The sequence below is a fragment of the Centropristis striata genome, chromosome 4, assembly GCF_030273125.1.
Source record: "Centropristis striata isolate RG_2023a ecotype Rhode Island chromosome 4, C.striata_1.0, whole genome shotgun sequence".
Lineage (NCBI taxonomy): Eukaryota > Metazoa > Chordata > Actinopteri > Perciformes > Serranidae > Centropristis > Centropristis striata.
Window position 1 is genome coordinate 13,958,212 of NC_081520.1, and position 17,239 is coordinate 13,975,450.

General features: G+C 40.0%; 1 protein-coding gene across 2 annotated transcripts; it reads left to right on the forward strand.

Moving 5' to 3' along the window:
* The first annotated feature begins 2,320 nt into the window (after positions 1-2,320).
* On the forward strand, positions 2,321-16,900 carry urb1 (URB1 ribosome biogenesis homolog). Of its 2 annotated transcripts, none has more exons than XM_059331716.1 (39): positions 2,321-2,537; positions 2,750-2,889; positions 2,980-3,131; positions 3,228-3,357; positions 3,450-3,546; positions 3,629-3,714; positions 3,799-3,924; positions 4,019-4,149; positions 4,232-4,427; positions 4,539-4,676; positions 4,792-4,965; positions 5,062-5,194; positions 5,297-5,422; positions 5,534-5,646; positions 5,774-5,893; positions 6,218-6,334; positions 6,477-6,615; positions 6,705-6,863; positions 7,053-7,252; positions 7,349-7,567; positions 7,647-7,832; positions 7,963-8,800; positions 8,908-9,112; positions 9,190-9,376; positions 9,457-9,515; positions 9,617-9,804; positions 9,892-10,002; positions 10,082-10,145; positions 10,231-10,399; positions 10,638-10,740; positions 10,836-10,996; positions 11,090-11,201; positions 11,466-11,572; positions 12,526-12,669; positions 12,788-12,897; positions 13,023-13,229; positions 13,500-13,741; positions 14,637-15,215; positions 15,965-16,900. In XM_059331716.1, the coding sequence occupies exons 1-39, from the start codon at positions 2,414-2,416 to the stop codon at positions 16,153-16,155; spliced, it is 6,783 nt and encodes a 2,260-aa protein (XP_059187699.1). In that variant the 5' UTR covers positions 2,321-2,413; the 3' UTR covers positions 16,156-16,900. The 2 variants fall into 2 exon arrangements, with proteins under 2 accessions (XP_059187699.1, XP_059187700.1); XM_059331717.1 differs by having other exon boundaries at positions 5,300-5,422.
* Positions 16,901-17,239: the final 339 nt, after the last annotated feature.

Below are 17,239 nucleotides of genomic sequence, written 5' to 3' on the forward strand. Positions count from 1 at the left end.
TCCACTCTTGAGGACAGTGCCTCAAGCAGTTAGACCTTGCTCAAGGCCACCTTGGCAGTAGCCAGGAGGTAAACTGCACATCTCCAGCTACTAGTCTCCACTCTGAAGATGGTTTATTCTGGACTTGAACTGGCCAAGTCTCTACAGACTGAGCTACTGCCTCCTCAAGAACGTATGAAAAACATGTTGTTGTTAGAAATTTTAGTTTAGCATTATATTTTACTCATTTTTCATTTCAGTTCTTTTTATATTATTGAACAGTCTGACATCCCTGCACTGTGATTAAAGACATATTTCAATTTGTTTTGCCATGCCTTCCAGGCATTCATACACTAAATATGCTGTTAACTTGGAAGCGAACATGCGAACAATCACTGTTGGGCTCAATTGCATCAGAACAGTCAGGCTACAAAGTTTTAGAATTCATTCCAAAAAATATTCTGGTCACCTTTCACATACATACATACATGAATTTTGAGATGAGGCATGAGCCACTCTTACCTTTGGTGTTTCCTATGAACAAAAAAATAATCATTTAAACTAGAGAGTTTAGGAGTTAATACATGGGCTCCAGTTTTTTTAAACTATACAGTATGCCCCAAGAGTTTATTCAAGTGCATATAAGCAAGAGGTATGTAATTAAATAGTGTAAACTGAGGGTGTGAACTCAAAGGGAAGTTTTACATATCACAGGTAGTTTAGAGTGTATTGTATCACAGGCAGATCCTTACTCATCTAATTTAGGACCTTTAGTCTAAAAATGTCTTTAAAGTTTTTGTTGGTTTCTGCACCGCATGCAGATGTGTTTTATAGCATGCACAGCAGTGAGCTATAATCACATCACCAGGATCCCAAGTTACGTCCCAGACAATAGCAGACTGCCTGCAGGCCCAACCTCACAATGGAGCTTAGTCGTCTTAACACTGTAAATCTAAGGGCTCCTCACAACGTGCAGCATGCACCTGCCTCCAAAGGTGACTCACAGCATGTCTGTCAGACTGGATCCTATTTGATTATTGGAGCCTGGAATAGCCTGGACAGCTGCTGAATGCCAATCTGCAGTTCAGTTTTATTATTACTGCAAAATAATCACAACCAAGCAATGGTGCCCCCCGGCGGCAATGCAGCTGAACGACAACTAAAAGAGTATATGTGCAGATGCGTGTAATTTGCAATAACAGCCTGTGTGTGTTGTGTAAGCCTGATTAGACATGATGCATCCTACTTTACTAAGATGTCATATTTACTTATTTAGCATTTAGTGCAAACACCAGGTGAGCTGCGTGATTTTCCCTCTTCATAATGACCGTATGGCTGTAAAAACTGACAACATACAGGTCCGCCCAACTTGACAAAAATAGAATTTGAACTTCAGAAAACATTTTCCATTGCTTTACCTAACAGCACTGGACCCTTAAAAGTTGACATCAACTCTGGTTAAACAGTGCCTGCAAAAGTTTGTTGAAAGAATAACTGAGAAGAGGCTGCACTTTGGTTCGTTAACCACACACTCTTCAAATAGGCTACAAAGCTATACCACAACTATGTCTACATGGTCTGAGCAAAATCTGTCTTTTCCCAAAATTATGCTGTAGTTGAATGAAACTAAAACAAGGCATGTTGAAAACTGAGTACCTAAGTGTAGAAAACAAAACTGCACCGTGCCCATAAACTGTTTTGACAAAACTTGATGAATGAAAAACAGTTTGTTGTTAAATAGTTTTGAGGTTTCTATAAAATGAAGTCTGTGTTATTTTTGCTATAGCCTAACAAGAATTCATATGAAGATGCATCTTCATAATTTTAAGGGGAAACTACTATAATTTCCCCTCTTGTGAGAGAACACAAACAGCTGCTAAAATTTCAAACCTGACACAAATAGGTCAAAGTATTGAAGACTAATAGAACACACATCTCAACATTGTCAGGTCAGGTTCAAAATCATTTTATTTTTTTAAATATTAGAGTCAGAAGATTTTAACAGGGAGGCTACAGTAGACAGCCATTTTTGTTTTGGGGATTAAAAAGGAAATAAATCAGGCTATGATTTATATATATAAAATCCCTCTATAATTCCTGAATTTATGAGAAATCTACGCCTAAATGTGTATTTCGGATTGTTTTCTTTTCGCTAGCCTGAAAGAAGGCATTCAATGGAGGCTGAATGGAAATAAATGAGATCTCAAAATTGACCAGTGCATGAACATGGAGCAGGGAGTTTCCTTTAAAGTAAAAGCAGAACGCAAACAATGCGGAACTAAAATGCTGCCGTAAACGTTTCCGACCGGAGGACAATTTTGTTGGACAGCTCTCATGTTTACAGCACACAACGTGGGACACTGTGACAGAACTTTTATGGCAGGGGACTAAGAAAAACTAGACTTCTCTAATATCTGTTTTTATACACATTAAAATGGGTAAAAAGCGCCACAGTGAAGACTCGGCCGAGTCAAGCACTCCGGTGAAAAAAGAAGTCCCGGAGTTTAATGGGACTGTATTTAAAGCTATGCTGAAGGAACCCACCACAGCCATGAAGGGTGAGTGATAAAGTTATGTACTGTTTTTTACGCAAACCCATCAGAAGTAATACAAAGTTATTTAATGATCTTTCCATTTTTTCATTCATCTATCTATCCGATTCATTCACTTGTGTGCAGTCAGTGTTAGAGCACCATTTTCCTGCCTATATGATGTCTGCAGTGCTCTTCTCTGTTTTGCTTTGGCTGAGTCTTACTTTTATTTCCTGCAGGCCTGGAGACATTTATATCGACCGCTAAGAAGCTGCCATGCCCTGACTTGTATGATGTGGTTGAAGGTTATATTAAAATATCCATGGAGTGTGCAGAAATATTCAAATTGCTAGAGAGAGAAAGGAATATAGAGAGCGAGGTAAGTACTTTTCTCAGTGAATGGGACTGAATGGTTAGGTTACCTGCTTTTGTACCTGTTAATCTCTAATCAAACCCTGCTTCTGTCCAGATGATGCTGATATTTGAGAGCTTGGAGATGATCCTTCTTAGGACAGCCAGTGATCTGTCCCATTTCAACATGGTTGGCAATGCTATTGTGAAAAAGGCTGTTTCTAGCTACATGAAACTTCTACAGGAATCTTTCCATTCAGAAAACCACAGGTTGGTGTAATAACCTAAGCACAAGGACTTCCAATGTCTTCAGCCCAGGTTAAGATTTTTCCTCTTCTTGTGGCCTTTTTATTGTGTGTTGCGCAGGTTTGTCCGCCAGTGCCTCAGTCTCCTGTCTGCCATGGTGTCTCAAGGTCCAGAAGCTGCCAGAGAGATCATGAGTCACATTCACATCAATAAAGCAATGTCTGGACTGGCAAAGAGAAAGGACAAGAGGGTGTGATGGAACATCTGTCTTTTTCAGTTTCCAGTCTGTTTGTTGGGATCTGCAGATGTGTATGCTTACATTGTTCTCTGTACATTCTCCAGGGAAGACCTGATGTCCGCATGGCTTTTATCCAGTTTGTGCTGTCCTTTGTGGTGTCTGGAGATAATGCTGCAGTTGGGCAGATATTAGAAATCAAAGGTAATAATTAGATATGCATTCACATTAACACAACATGCTCATATCCCAGATGTGCTTATGACATGTAAATTGTGTGTGTCAGAACTCCTGCCAGAGATCCTGAGTACTGGTCTGAAGGAGGACAGGATGTCCATAGTCAATCTGATTTTGTCTACACTGAAGACTAGAGTAAGTGCTGCAGTTCACACTTTACAATGAAAAATCAATTTCTAGTTTTGATCATTGTATTTGTTGTTATTTGTCTTGCTGCAGGTTGTACTAAACAAAGCCATAAGTAAAACGCAGAAAGTGCGTTTTTTCACACCTGCTATATTGGCCAACATCGCATCTCTGTATAAATGGAATGGGATTGTGGATGCAACTACTGGCGATGACGAGGTGAGTTTTTGTCGTTTTGACTTTTTAAACAAACGCTCTGTTATCCAAATCTGCTTTTCAACCTGTGGGTCTAAATGTTATTTATTTCTTTAAGATGGTGGGGGACTCAGAGCATGCTGGGATATCTGCCATCCGGGAACTTGTTCACGGATTCCTTCTTGACCTGTGTTGCTCTCGTAAGCACGGTATCAGCTTTCATGATGCCAGCTTTGGGACAGCTGGCAGGTAAGAAACCAGTGTGTCAAATTTACCTTGTACTCTTCTGGAAACTTTTCATGCTGATTATAGGATTTTATTTATTTTTCAGAGCTGGCAACATTGTTTTGCTTCAGTTCTTGGTGGGGCAGAAGCAGGCCACAGAGGATGAATTGGTGATGGAGCTGGTTGTGAATGTGCTGAAAGCCAGCCCTGACATACTGGCCAGATACTTTCAGGAGACTCAGTATTCATACACCCCCCGCCCCAAAAGTTCTTGGCAGGACAATGTCAAGCTACTAAAAAAGGTAATACTTGCTAATATATTTGATTTTTTATGAGGCTCCTTTTGTGTTGACTCATATCTCACATATCGTGTTTTTTTTAATAACGAACCTCATTTTTAATTAAAACTTAAGATCTACGAAGCCCAGTCAGAGATTTCCACAGTCTTCCAAACCCGTGAGGTCATCCCTCTCCCTCGCCTGTTGTCCATGATCATGGTGATATCTCTTCCTCCAGTCTGTAACAAGGCCTTCTTCACACAGGGCCTCAGTGTAAGTGACTGAGCCTCATACAATGAATCAATCAGTGCTGTAACACATGATACTGAAAATATACAGTGCTTTGTCATAGATTGTCACATATCATATTTCCTCTTGTATTTGACAGCTTTCCAACACAGCAGTGCAGCTCACAACTCTGTCCATGATGAATTTCCTCCTGAAAAGAGCCAATAAGAATATGGAGTACCTTTTGGATAAGTCTGAGTGGCACAGCTCAGATCTTTACACTCTTGATATGATGGGGGATTTGGTGCAACAGTACAGGGAGACACTCAGCAGGGTAAGCTCAGGAACGTCTTAAACGTCTTAAAACTCACAAATAGTAATAATGCCCCGTTACTCAACTCAGGTGTTTACTTTTCATGCTCTGTTCCAGATTTTGCCTGATATGACGAGCATAGTTGCGAAGTGGCAGTCACTTAGCAAGAAAGAAAAGATGGACGGTGAAGAAAAAAAGACCAAAACTGAAGGAAGAGCTGAACAGACAGATGATAAAAATGAAGTGCCTGGTAATAAGATACATTAAATGTATATTGTTTATTCTAATCAGTCTAGTAAAGTAAAATGGGTTACCATCAAAAATATTTGACTGACTCTGTTTTTGTGTTCACCAGTTGCTGAGACAGCTGAGGTAATCCTGCTGAAGACTCTGATTCTTCAGGTCATATGTCTTTACCAGAAAGTAGTGCCACATCTGGTTAGCCAGTGCAAATTTGACTTCAGCAAGCTCTTAAAAGGTGATGCTTTTGTAAATAATTGAGTTCATATATCAGGTATATGTTTTGAGTATACGTCTGGTGATTCCTCAACAAAGCCTTCATAGTAGGTTTTTCTTTGTACCTCTCCAGGGATTGTGTCAGAGAAAGGAATGAGGGAAGAAGTCCCCCCAGTTTTGCAGTATCAGATACTGCAGTTGGCCATCGATCTCCCTGCAAGCAAGTTCTCCTGGTTCCGTATACAGGTGAAGAAATGTCTCTGTTGTGTTATTTTTCACTATTCACTTTCATTTACAGTGATTGTTATTTAGAAGGTTTTGCTGTGTAATCAGCATTGATTCTAATGTGTTGTATATGGCTGTTTCTAACCAGGATGTTGCAGATACAGAATCATCATCTGGAGAGAAGTCAGTACTTTACCTCCTTCTCAAGATGTTTGTCAGCAGCAGCAGCAGCCACTTGAAATCCTCCACACGGATGCTTGTTCTAAAAGTAAGGAACATTTCTCTTTCAGCTGACAGCACAACATCATTTTTTAAGGCTATGTTTGCAGTTCTATAGCTATATGAGGGAACAGTTCACTCCTAGAGTTTAGAAAAGCAGTTTGTTCATAATACTTAAAATAGCCTCAAGCATAATGACACTGTTATAAAACTACATATTAATGGAGTTGATAAAGTAAGAGCAGCATTGACAAAAGTCTCTAGATTAACATTTAACTTTCATATAAACTTTACTTAATGTCTCCCAACACTACTGCTGAAATCAGTTTTAGTAAAAAAAAGCTGCTGTTTTGTATTTCCTCCTTGTGTTCAGGTGCTAAAGGACAGCGGGGTGTTTGAGTACACCTGGAGTGAGCTTGAGCTCTGGCTCGACCAGCTGACCAGAGTAGAGCCAAACCAACAAGAGACTGTCATCCAGTTCTTGGAAAGGGTGAGCCCATCTATTTGACCTCTTTGCTTAAATGTCAACATCTCTGTCTGTTACTATTATACTGTTGGTTAGACAAAAAAGTCATTTTAAATCACAACATATGAGTTATCATTTACAATCATCTCCTGCTTTCTCACTCTAGGTGTTGGTGAAACTGGTGTGCAATTCATACACATACACAGATAAGGTTGCAAGCCTGGTCCAGGAGGCAGCCTTTCTGCAAGCTAACCTGAGTAGCCAGGAGGGCGACGCTGCCAGTATCCCAGTCTCTCACATAGATGGTGAACTTTTAAATATGGATTTTTATTTCTTCCAACCATGGGCATGTCTGTGGAAGTTGTTTTTTTTACAATCTGACAATGTCTTCTAGATGTCTTAGACATGCTGGATGTCATTATGGAAGGTAATGAGGGTCAGATGGAGGAGTTCGGCCCATCACTGAGTGAAGACCTCATTATCCAGACTTTCCCCTTCAGTGTGGTAGTACCTGCTGCTTTGGAGGCCCGGAACAAACTGGCAGCGGACAAGGGTAAATTACTTCTGCCTCAGTTGATGCACAAGTAAAAAGCATTTCTTTTGCAGCTTGAAACCTTATAATTTGCTGGACTAATGCCTTTTATTTATGTTTAAAGAGTGTTTCTTTCACCATAAGTGTTTCCAAACTAATTGCATAGTATATTATAGTCTTGTGATAACCATCTGTCTTTTCTTTTCTCAGGGGTGGTATACGAGTACTTGTCTGCCGTGCTTTCAGATGTGCTGCACTGTCAGAGAGAGCCTCTCCCCCTCTGTCTGGCTCTGCTGCAGTACGATAAAGAGCTTGTGACTTCAGAACCATCTGCTTCTCCTCATCCCTCCATCATAGACCTTCATCAGTACTACTCCAAATGGCTCCCACAGCAGTCCAGGGAGGAACTGGTCAGTTTTGGGGGGAAACCAAGAGGTTGTTTATCTGAAAGTGTGACATTGTTGTAATGTGTTTATGTAGAAAATAATAGTCCTCTTTTTTCACAGTTCAAGTCCTCTGAATGCCGTTCAAATGGATTGTCAACCCCCATTTCATTCACGGCAATGATGAAAGCTGCGTATAGCCAAGGACCGAACGCTTTGCTTGAGGACACTTTCAGGAAGAATGTGGAAGGAACTCTATCTTCCATGTTGATGGCTGATTACCCAGTAGCAATCAGGCAGATCTTACTCTACATAAAATCAACGATAGAACACCTTGGCACGGTAAGAACTCAAAACAAGCATACTGAGCAATACATTACTAAGTTAAAACATATAAAACCCATCATGTCCTTCTGCACAGTTCTCCAAAGAAGTAGGAACTGCCCCTGTGAAGACATTAATGGGAATACTCCTGGATTTGGTGACCAAGCTGCAAGGCTTTCAGGAGACTACAGACTCTGAGCCAGCAGCAGAGAACTCCCAAGAAGGATCAGACCTCTTCCTGGAAATCAACCAGTCGTCCACAGTAGAAGCCAATAAAGAGCAGGTTAGGAAAAGTTCACAATTTTTACACTGACTTTTATTTGATGGAAAGAAACTGTTCAAACCAACGTTATAAAGTTTAATTCTACTTTTTTTAAAATGACCAATTCTAATATGGCACCATCTGTGTTTAGATCCTTGTTTCAGCCCTTGGCGCCATCTTCAAACATCCCTGTTTGGAGCAGTGGTTTCTGGCTTTGGAGCAGGCTGCTTTGCCTCCTCACACTCTAAACCCTATCAGACTAAAACACCTGTGTGCTCAGCTGAATGATGACATTCTGGCCTTGCTAAAGGCCAGCACCCCCACTCTCTGTGATCTTGGTCACCTGGAGCTTGTTTGTAAGTACATGGGGGCTATAGAAAATGCTGTGCTCAAGGAATTGACGGATAGGAGCTCCCAGGCGGCAAAGAAACAGTCCAGACCTTTCCAGGCCCTCCTGTCTCTGCACAGCTACATGGACTCCTGCAATCTGGGAGAGGTGGTTTCCAAATTGCTACTCCTCCCCCAGGAGAGCCTAATCTCCCACAGCAGTGAGGTCACACAAGCTGAGCTTAGTGTCTATGGTCGTGCAGCTCTGCATATCCTTACAGAGTCTAAAGCAAACTCTTCCCAGGACCATAGCATCTTTCTATCTCAAGCACACCTCCACGGCCTAAGTACCCTGCTGCTGTCCTGCTCCAGCCCTGCACTGGAGGCCTTTCTGCTGCAGACTGTGTCTAGTGAGCCAGGCAGTGCTAAACTCATCCACACAAATGTGCTGCTGCACTGTCTCCAGTCGCCCCTCCAAGACACTGTAGCCATCAGCTCTCTGCTGCTGCAAAACTGTTCCACACACCGCCTCTGCTTTGAAATGTGGTGCCTGGAGCCAGCAAACATGGAGAAGCTCTCAGACCAGACAGAAACATTCCTTCCATTAATCAACACCTACCTGCAGGTGGCCAGTAGAGAAGATCCTGCCAGTCCCGAAGATGGTTTGTAAAACAACTTATTTGTTGCCTTTTAGCATCACCAGGATGTGTCACTTGTGTCTTTCATTTCCACTTGAATATTAATTTAGATCAATTGCTTTCTTTTATAGTGCGAAAAGGGGTTGTCAAGGCCTTGAAGCAAGCACTGCTCGCCAAATTGTCCCAATGTGTTCTGGGAAGCTTGACAGAAGACTCTGGAGCGCAGCTTGCTGAAACACTAGCTAGCCTGATCAAGCTCTCTGCAAGCACCAAGGACACCAAGGACTTAATCACCACTCTGCCCAAGGCTCTTCAAAAAGTTGACAGTTTTGAAAGGTATTAATTAACTCTTAATACCATGAGTAAATTATCAGTGTCACAAGTTATTAGCTAAATGTTGTTTTCAATTTCAGATGGCAACTAGTAGATGTTATCACTGAGAAACTGGTTGATTGCCCAGAAGAACAAGAGGCCTGGAGGAAGTCTGTCACCACTGCTGCCTTCAAGTGTCTCACAGCTGCTTTCAGTCACTCTAAAGATCAAGCTAGCTCCCCGTCAGAGCAGGAGCAGAGCCTCTTGGAAAGATTGCAACGACTACTAGTGGGTTCATTCTTCCTCACACATACTGTACATTTTATCTTTTAATTTAATGTATGTCGTAATTAATTTTCTTTACACAGACATCAGCTGAAGACATCACTGCATCCGACTGGAACAGTTTTGTCAAGAATGGACTGAAGTAAGATATCTGTCTAAATCCATTTGGCTACATGTTTGTTCAAGAGCATCTAATTAGATTTTTTTTAAATCAATTACCTAAAACGTATTCTTCTTCTGTAGATATCGCTACAGAGATCAGCACTTTCTGAACACACTGAGCAGCATGTTGGAACTGATGTACAGCAGCAGTGAAGTCCAGAAGGATCTGATTCCTTTATCCACCCTTCACATGATGACCAGCAGCCATTCTCTGTTCCTGCCCACCATGTTGGACTCTGATGAAGAGCCCAGCAGGTGTCAGTCTAAAGGCATGTATGAGGCAGAATAGAGAGAGAAAAAAACCTGAAGCCTTATCATTTCATTATTTAACACTTTTTAAATTTTTTTTATTTCAGAAGCGTTAGTGTCCCTTCTTCTCCGTTTGGTGAAGAAATGCCCAACAGTCTGTAACAACAGTCACTTTGTTGTACTTTTGGGAGCATATGGAGCTACACTGAGTACTTCAGGTAAAACAGAGAATCTAAGTATTTTTGTCTTTTATGTGTAAATCGTCCTTTTTCCTCTTACATGTTGTTTTGGATTCAGATCAGCAGCTGCTGATGCTTCTTCAGGGATATGAAAAGAACAACGTCAGTCTGCTGAAATTTCAGTAAGTTCCATTCATATTTGTATGTTGAAGATGCAGCAAATGCACTTGTTATGCGCAAACACTGATTATGCGTTTTCAACTGCAGATCCTTCTTGTGGGGCCCAGCAGCTGTGGAGCACCACAAGACCAGGAAAAGCCTTGGAGCTTCTCTGTGGAAGCAAGCCAGCTCAGATGACCTGTTGGCCCTGCTGAAAACTGACAGGATGCTCCAAACGATTGCACACTTCCCTCAGCAACGCAGAATCATCTTGCAGGTCAGTTTTTTTCTTTTAAATTACTTTTCAGAAAGGATTTTTATTGAAAGTTACCTTTTAAACAGTCAGTTATTTACAAAAATGTATTATAACATATGGATTTCGTTTTTATGTTTCATATGTCATTTTGATCGTGTGGCTGCAAGAATCTCAAAGACTGATATCTAAACTTGTTATAAATATATTATACGTTTAGATTGACGTTTCCTATCTCTATTCCTATCCCTTTCTCCTATAGGATGACAAGGAGCTTCTGTACTGTACCAATGCAGTAAAGGACCTTCAGAATTTGTATGATCCTCGTTTTCTTTTGCCTCTATTCAGCACCATACTGCAGCCCGGTGAGTATATCTCATTGCCATCATTATTGCTCCTCATCTGTTAAGGTTATCACTGCTTTATAACTAATACATTTTCTCCCTTTTCTGTCTGACAGAGTGTGTGATTGACTGCCTCAAGTTTGTATCCAGTCATGCCCTTGGGGTGACTATAATGGCTCTCAGTAGCTATGACCCAAAAGTGAGAGCGGCAGCATATTATGTGCTGAGCTGCTTCTACCAACACCTGGAGGGTGCTCGTTTCAGAGAGAAAAGACAGGTAAAGTGTAATGGGACGTTTCAGTATTTAAATATTTTATATGTGGAAATCACCTCCAGGAACACTGATGAGCTTGGTTTTCTTATCAAACAGCTGCTGTACCTGATGGACACAGTGAAGAATGGAATTCAACAACAGAATCAAAGACTTCCATTTGTTCTGACTACTTACATCGCCAAAGTGGCTCAGCAGATGCTCAAACCTGGTGTGTAAGCCTAAAAACTTGTTAGTTTCTGACCACAATGAATTGACCCATAGTGTTTACAGAGATAATGTATTTCTTTAGGACTTGTATAAGACTTTCACTGAACTGATAAGCATAATTACAAAGTGACATAAAAATTGTAATCATTTTAAATGCTCTATTTGTTTATTTTTTTTACATGCAGGATGTATACTTTTACCTGTTTCACAACCTCCTTTGTCCTCAGGATCATTGACCCTTTTCTTTGTTTTCCTGATTTCCAAGAGGACCACATGTACGTGGTTTTGAACAGGTTTCTGCTGTCCCATCAGAGCCTTGACTTCAGAAGAGTCCCTGAGTTCTTTAAACTTTTCTATGGCTTTGACTTGGAGGTAAGGTATAATATATGCTGTTGAAAACATTGTTTTGTATACTGGTACTGCAAGTTATTAATCGTCATTAATCTGACGACTAGTATATGGCAGAACTGTTTATGATCAATATTTTAAATAGTTACAGGGATAGTTAGCAGTGGTGTCTATAATGTGAAATCCTGGACATATAATGTTGGTCCGGTCCCAGTAATAGTTGTTCTTAAAGTGTACAGAAATAGAGCATTATAGGACATAGTTAAGCTATGCTTCAGTCAAATCTTTGAGAAGTGCTTTAATTCATAAATTCAACAACATAGTCAATGCTATTATCAACAATTTGTTGTTCTGGATTGCATCTAAAGAGACAAGGGAGACTGTTTTTTTTTTAATTGACTGACTAAATCCTACACTGCACATTTAGTACCACTTGACAAGTTTACTGCTAATTTCTCTGATCACAGACTACATCCCCTGCCACTCGCACGACCACATGCTCACTTCCACACGCTACGCAGCTATTCCTCAAAACAGCAACACTACTGTTATAACGTATACATCAAATTGTGTCAACTCCCTACAGTAATATAGGACTGCTTATGTATTGATAAAGTGGATCAGGTAATTGACTAATTGACTCACTAAGTCAAAGACGTTACCATCAGCACTATATGAGCGCCTATTTGTTTTTTGAAGAGCAATGGCCAATGAAGTAAAACCATCACTCAACTGGCCAGTGGTGTTACTTCATCACTCATTCAGTGACTCAGTCAGTAACAGCTTTTTCCGTTTATATGGCCTTGCCTTGTTGTCGTCCAGCCAAAAATAAATGATTGTCTAAATAGACCCTTGCCAACATTTAACCTTTGTCTGTTTATTTTGCTGAGCTTGTGTTATTTGAGGCTGATGTTATCTGTTTCTTTGAAGGGGTGTCAGCCATGAGAGTAAGACTGACTGTCTATTTTTTTCTGCAGCATAAAATGGAACGTGAATGGATCTTGAGTGTTCTGGAGGAAGGGATAAGTGATGGACACTGCTATGAATTGTGTGAACAACAAGGCATCTTTCAGACCCTTTTATGCTTCAGCAGCAGCCCCCTGTGTGATGAACACTCCCAGGTACACAATGGGAATGATGCAATACATTTTCTTTCAAGCTATTCTGATAAGCACTCCATAAGAAAAACAACTAAATTCTGTCTAATGAGCATTTACTTCACATGTATTTTTCCAATAGACACAGATTATCAGGATTTTGTGCCAGGCCGCCCGTGTGACCAGAGCAGCTTATAACCTCACCAAGAACTGTGGACTCCTAACCTGGATAATACAAATGGTTGAAAAAAGGTAAGCTGGAGAGTAACGTCCAGTCTTATTTTTAGCTCTTTATTTTGACATTATCATCCATATTACTACAATAATCTATCAGTTTCAATCTATATACTTAAGTCTGTAGGGATTATCTTCTTTAGGAATCTAGACCAGCAGCTGCTAAGTGCCATCATAGATCTGCTCCACGTGCTGTGGTTTACTAACCTTGGGCAGAAAGAGAAGCAGGTGGATGAAGCAAAGACCTCCTCATCAACAAAGGAGAAACCTCAGAGCTCAGTGAAGTGTCTCCCACTCCCACTCATCAGTGAATTCCTGAGTGTGACATCAACTATCAGCAGGCACCTCAGGTAAAGTGCCATAACTATCAGATGCAAGAGGCAATCACAGTGAATGTATTTTTCTTAAGTTTCGAGTCACTCTTCAGAAACTTGACCCAAAACTTAATAATACATTTTCTTCTAACTCCTAATTTAATACATTCTACATATTTCCTCCTGGACAACTCTTCAAGCTCACAAGCATTATCTTGCCTTAACCACTGCATGCTATATATTACATATTGGATGTCAACTATATTTTGGTCATGGGTCAGTGTTTGTTTGTTCTCCTCCCATCAGGTTGCGTGTGAAGGCCGCTCAGCTCAGCTTGTTTCTACAGACGTTTTGCTCTGTACTGAAGCATCGGGAGACAGCTCTCAATGTAAACAAACAGGCTGACCGGCTAACAATCCACCCACAGCCCCTCTCTTGTACCGAAGCCCTCGCTCTGCTTCTCTGTTGGGCCTCCCTGTCCCGTAACACAGCACTTCAAACCCAAATACGAGCCTTGTCTGAAAAGCACAAAGTGAAGGAATTGCTGGGTGAGTGCCGTTAAATGTCTTAACGAATTCAATCATACAGAAAAAGTTCTTTCCAAATGTTGTCATGGTTGTCTTTCTGTCAAACGGGTGAACAAATTACTGTCAACACCTAATGGAATTTGTCTGAATTGTACATCGGTCACAAAAACTCAATTTGTCAAAAAGTTATAACATCTGCCAAACTTAGACAAAGGGCATCATCAAAGTGAAATAGCATTTACAAATGGAATAAATTGTTTAACAAGAGTATATATTTGTGTACACATTAACTAATAATTGTCATGAAAACCTAAATATGACCAACCTTGTAGCAGTATTTCCAATAAAGGTTTATTTACGTCTTAATTTGTGTATTTATCAAATCCTACTGTCTACACTGTTGTTCGAACAGAGCTTTTGCATATCCTTGATAATTACATCATTGCTAACTATAGATTGTAGATAATGGAAGAAAACCATTTTTACTAATGTATCATATTTTTTCTTTAAGTCTTGTTACAGTTGCATGTTCTGCTGATCCTATGCGAGCAGTAAAAAAACATAGAACCAATGAAACTGACGTTTACTCCCACAAATGATGCTCAATATTTGATATAAAGTTTTCATGTTTGAAAGTTTGAACCCTGCAAAACTATACTATAACTGAATCAGCTCTAGTCAATAACTGCTCCAGGATGGCTGCTCCTTTGCTGACCCTGTGTTCTCTTCTCTGCAGGGAAATGAATAGAAATGAGGCTTTAACATTTGTTACATGTGATGAGATTACATGCTGGATTCATCGTTTTTTCCATTACAAACAGTGGATAATTTAGAGTTTTGTTCCCCTTCACAGTATCTAAATCATTCTTTTTATCCTTAATGGCATAAACATGGTTTTCTTCATCTTCCTCTGCAGGGATCGGGAAGGAAAGGGCCAGAGGTAAAGGGTCCTTTTCCCAGACTCGCACACAAAAAGAGAACCTGGCAGAAGATGCTGAGGCTGAGAAACAAGAAGACGCTCTCCTGACAGAGTGTAAATTTTACCTTAGCAGTATCTTTGTTCACTGGGAGCCTGTGTTTCCCCTCTCTGAACCCCAGTTAGCTCAGCCAAGAGACAAACTGGATCCCAGTCGGTTGGCTAGCGATACTGCACACCTGCTGACTAAATGGTCCCTGAGGTGCTTGTTGGAGAACTCGTATGACGAAAACAGAGCAAAAGAGTTCTTGCGCTGGATCGATAAGGCTGTGATAAAACACGGGGAAATTGTGAATGTTGTGTTGCTCGATCCTTGCATGAAAGCAGACATCCTTCGACTCTACCATGAGGCCTTTGCAGCTCAGTGTCCCTCCAGCATTTCAGCAAGAGGGGAAGTCCTTCAGCTGTTTACCAACATTATGATACACTTACTAGAGACCCAAGGCCACCTTCCAGAGCTGCATCAGGCAGTCATCTCTGCCTGCCTGCCAGAAGCCACACATGATCAGTCTAGACATGGTAAGATTCTGCCACCTTATTCACAGATCCTCAGTGACTGCTAGTGTGCATGCATACCAAACAATACTACCTCAGTACTCACTTTTTTACTCCATACTACTAAAAGGTCTCTAATGTATTGTAACACTGGAGTTAGAGCTTCTTTAGCAGGAGTGCACAAACTTTTAACAAAGAATGGCCAAAAATGTAACTTCATGTGAATGCCATCTAGTGGTATACATTATCTGTATTATTACATTATTATAACTCTGAAGTGAAAGGTTTGGCCCCAATTACCACCTTTTTGTTGTTGTTGTTGTTTTTATGTGGAACTTGATTCAGGATTTTTTTTTTTTATTGTAATTTTTCGATTATTTTTTCAGTTTTTTTTTTTTTTTGCATTTTGTTTTTATAAACCACAAAACTTACTGGATGAAATATATCTATGCGACAAACTGTATGTCTCTTGATGTAATACAGATACATATTTTTGTGTTCTTTTTTAAAATTAAATTAAAAGATTTACTTTCACCATAAAAGTAGTACAAAGACAGTGTTAGCAAGTGTTAGCGAGGTGGTTCTCATACAAAACAATGCAATCAGTTGTTTATCTTCAACACATTTTTCTAGCATATGTGCCACATTTACAATAAGTATGTAGGAGAGACTGGATCTTGAAGATAACTATATTATAAATATAACTTAAAGATTACTTATTATAAATAAGTTGTAGTATAAATTAATTAAGCCTCTTATTTTCTCCTTTTCAGAAGCAGGGCTGTTTCTGGTGTCGTCCTACATCCATGAGTTGTGGAGTGGAGCCATGTCAGCGGAGCTGTTCCTGTCTCATGTCACTATGGTGAACAGAGCCAAGTGTAAGAAACAGAAAGCATCCAAATCATCACTGACGCAAACAGCCATCAGAGCCATCTGCAATGACATCATGACCATGAAGAGTTAAAAAAAAAAGAAGATTGCTCAACACAACTGTGTTCTCTGAAATAGACTTCATTCCAAGGAAGCTGGTGTTCTCTCATTTTAGTGCATTTTGGTTCTTGTAAAAAGTCTGAAGATATTTTGTAAACCCCTCTTGTTATAAAAATATTCAAATTGTATACAAATTTGTGAAAGTGTTGTTTTTTTGTTTTTTTACATAGTGATCTAACTATGAAATACTATGGTCGGTATGATCTAACTGTTAACCTGTGTAACATTTTGGTTTTTAGGCAAAATTGGATTAAATGCAGAAAAGCTGCCTTCTTGATGAAGCACGCTGTTATACTTGTGCTATCCTTCTACAAACATTAGTGCAGGGTTCACAAGTACGCACACTGCAGGTTAAAGCAGGCTATAGCACAGGATGATGGTTACATAACATTGTGTTTAATAGTTAGCCTTGCACTTTGTAGTTATTTTGTGAAATGGAAAGAAAGCAGAATCATTAGTTACTTTGTTACACATGGCCTGGAAACCTCTAATCTCAGATGTCTGTTTCCCTGACACCATTCCAGGTGCTTTTTCATTATTTTGATTTTGAACTTGTGTCCATCACCTCTTTTTTTTTTTTTTTTAATTCTTTTCATATCCATAAAAAGTGCTCTCATTTAGATCCAGCCCCGTGTCAAACTGTTGACATCCTTTGCCTTCCTCTGAATTTGGATCTCTGACTCCTGCAACAATAAAAACAAAGTTTGAGTTAAAGTAGAGCTATGTTGGGGCTAATTCGTGTGTGTGTGTGTGTGTGTGCGTGCGTGTGTGTGTGTGTGTGTGTGTATTTCAGTGTTTTGATTAGCTCATCTGTATTTACACAGATAGAGGAAGTCTTTGAAAGATGCATCACACTTACCTTGGCAAGTTTCCAATGTGAGACATTAGATTCAAAATGAGAAACAGGAATCCCACAAAAGCAGCTAGAATGATCCAGAATATTATAACAATTGAGTCTGAAAGGGAAGAAAATGGATGTTGTCTTTATTACTTATTAACACAAGAAGATCGCTACAAACAAAATCTATAAAACACAAGACTTACATTTATTGTATTGG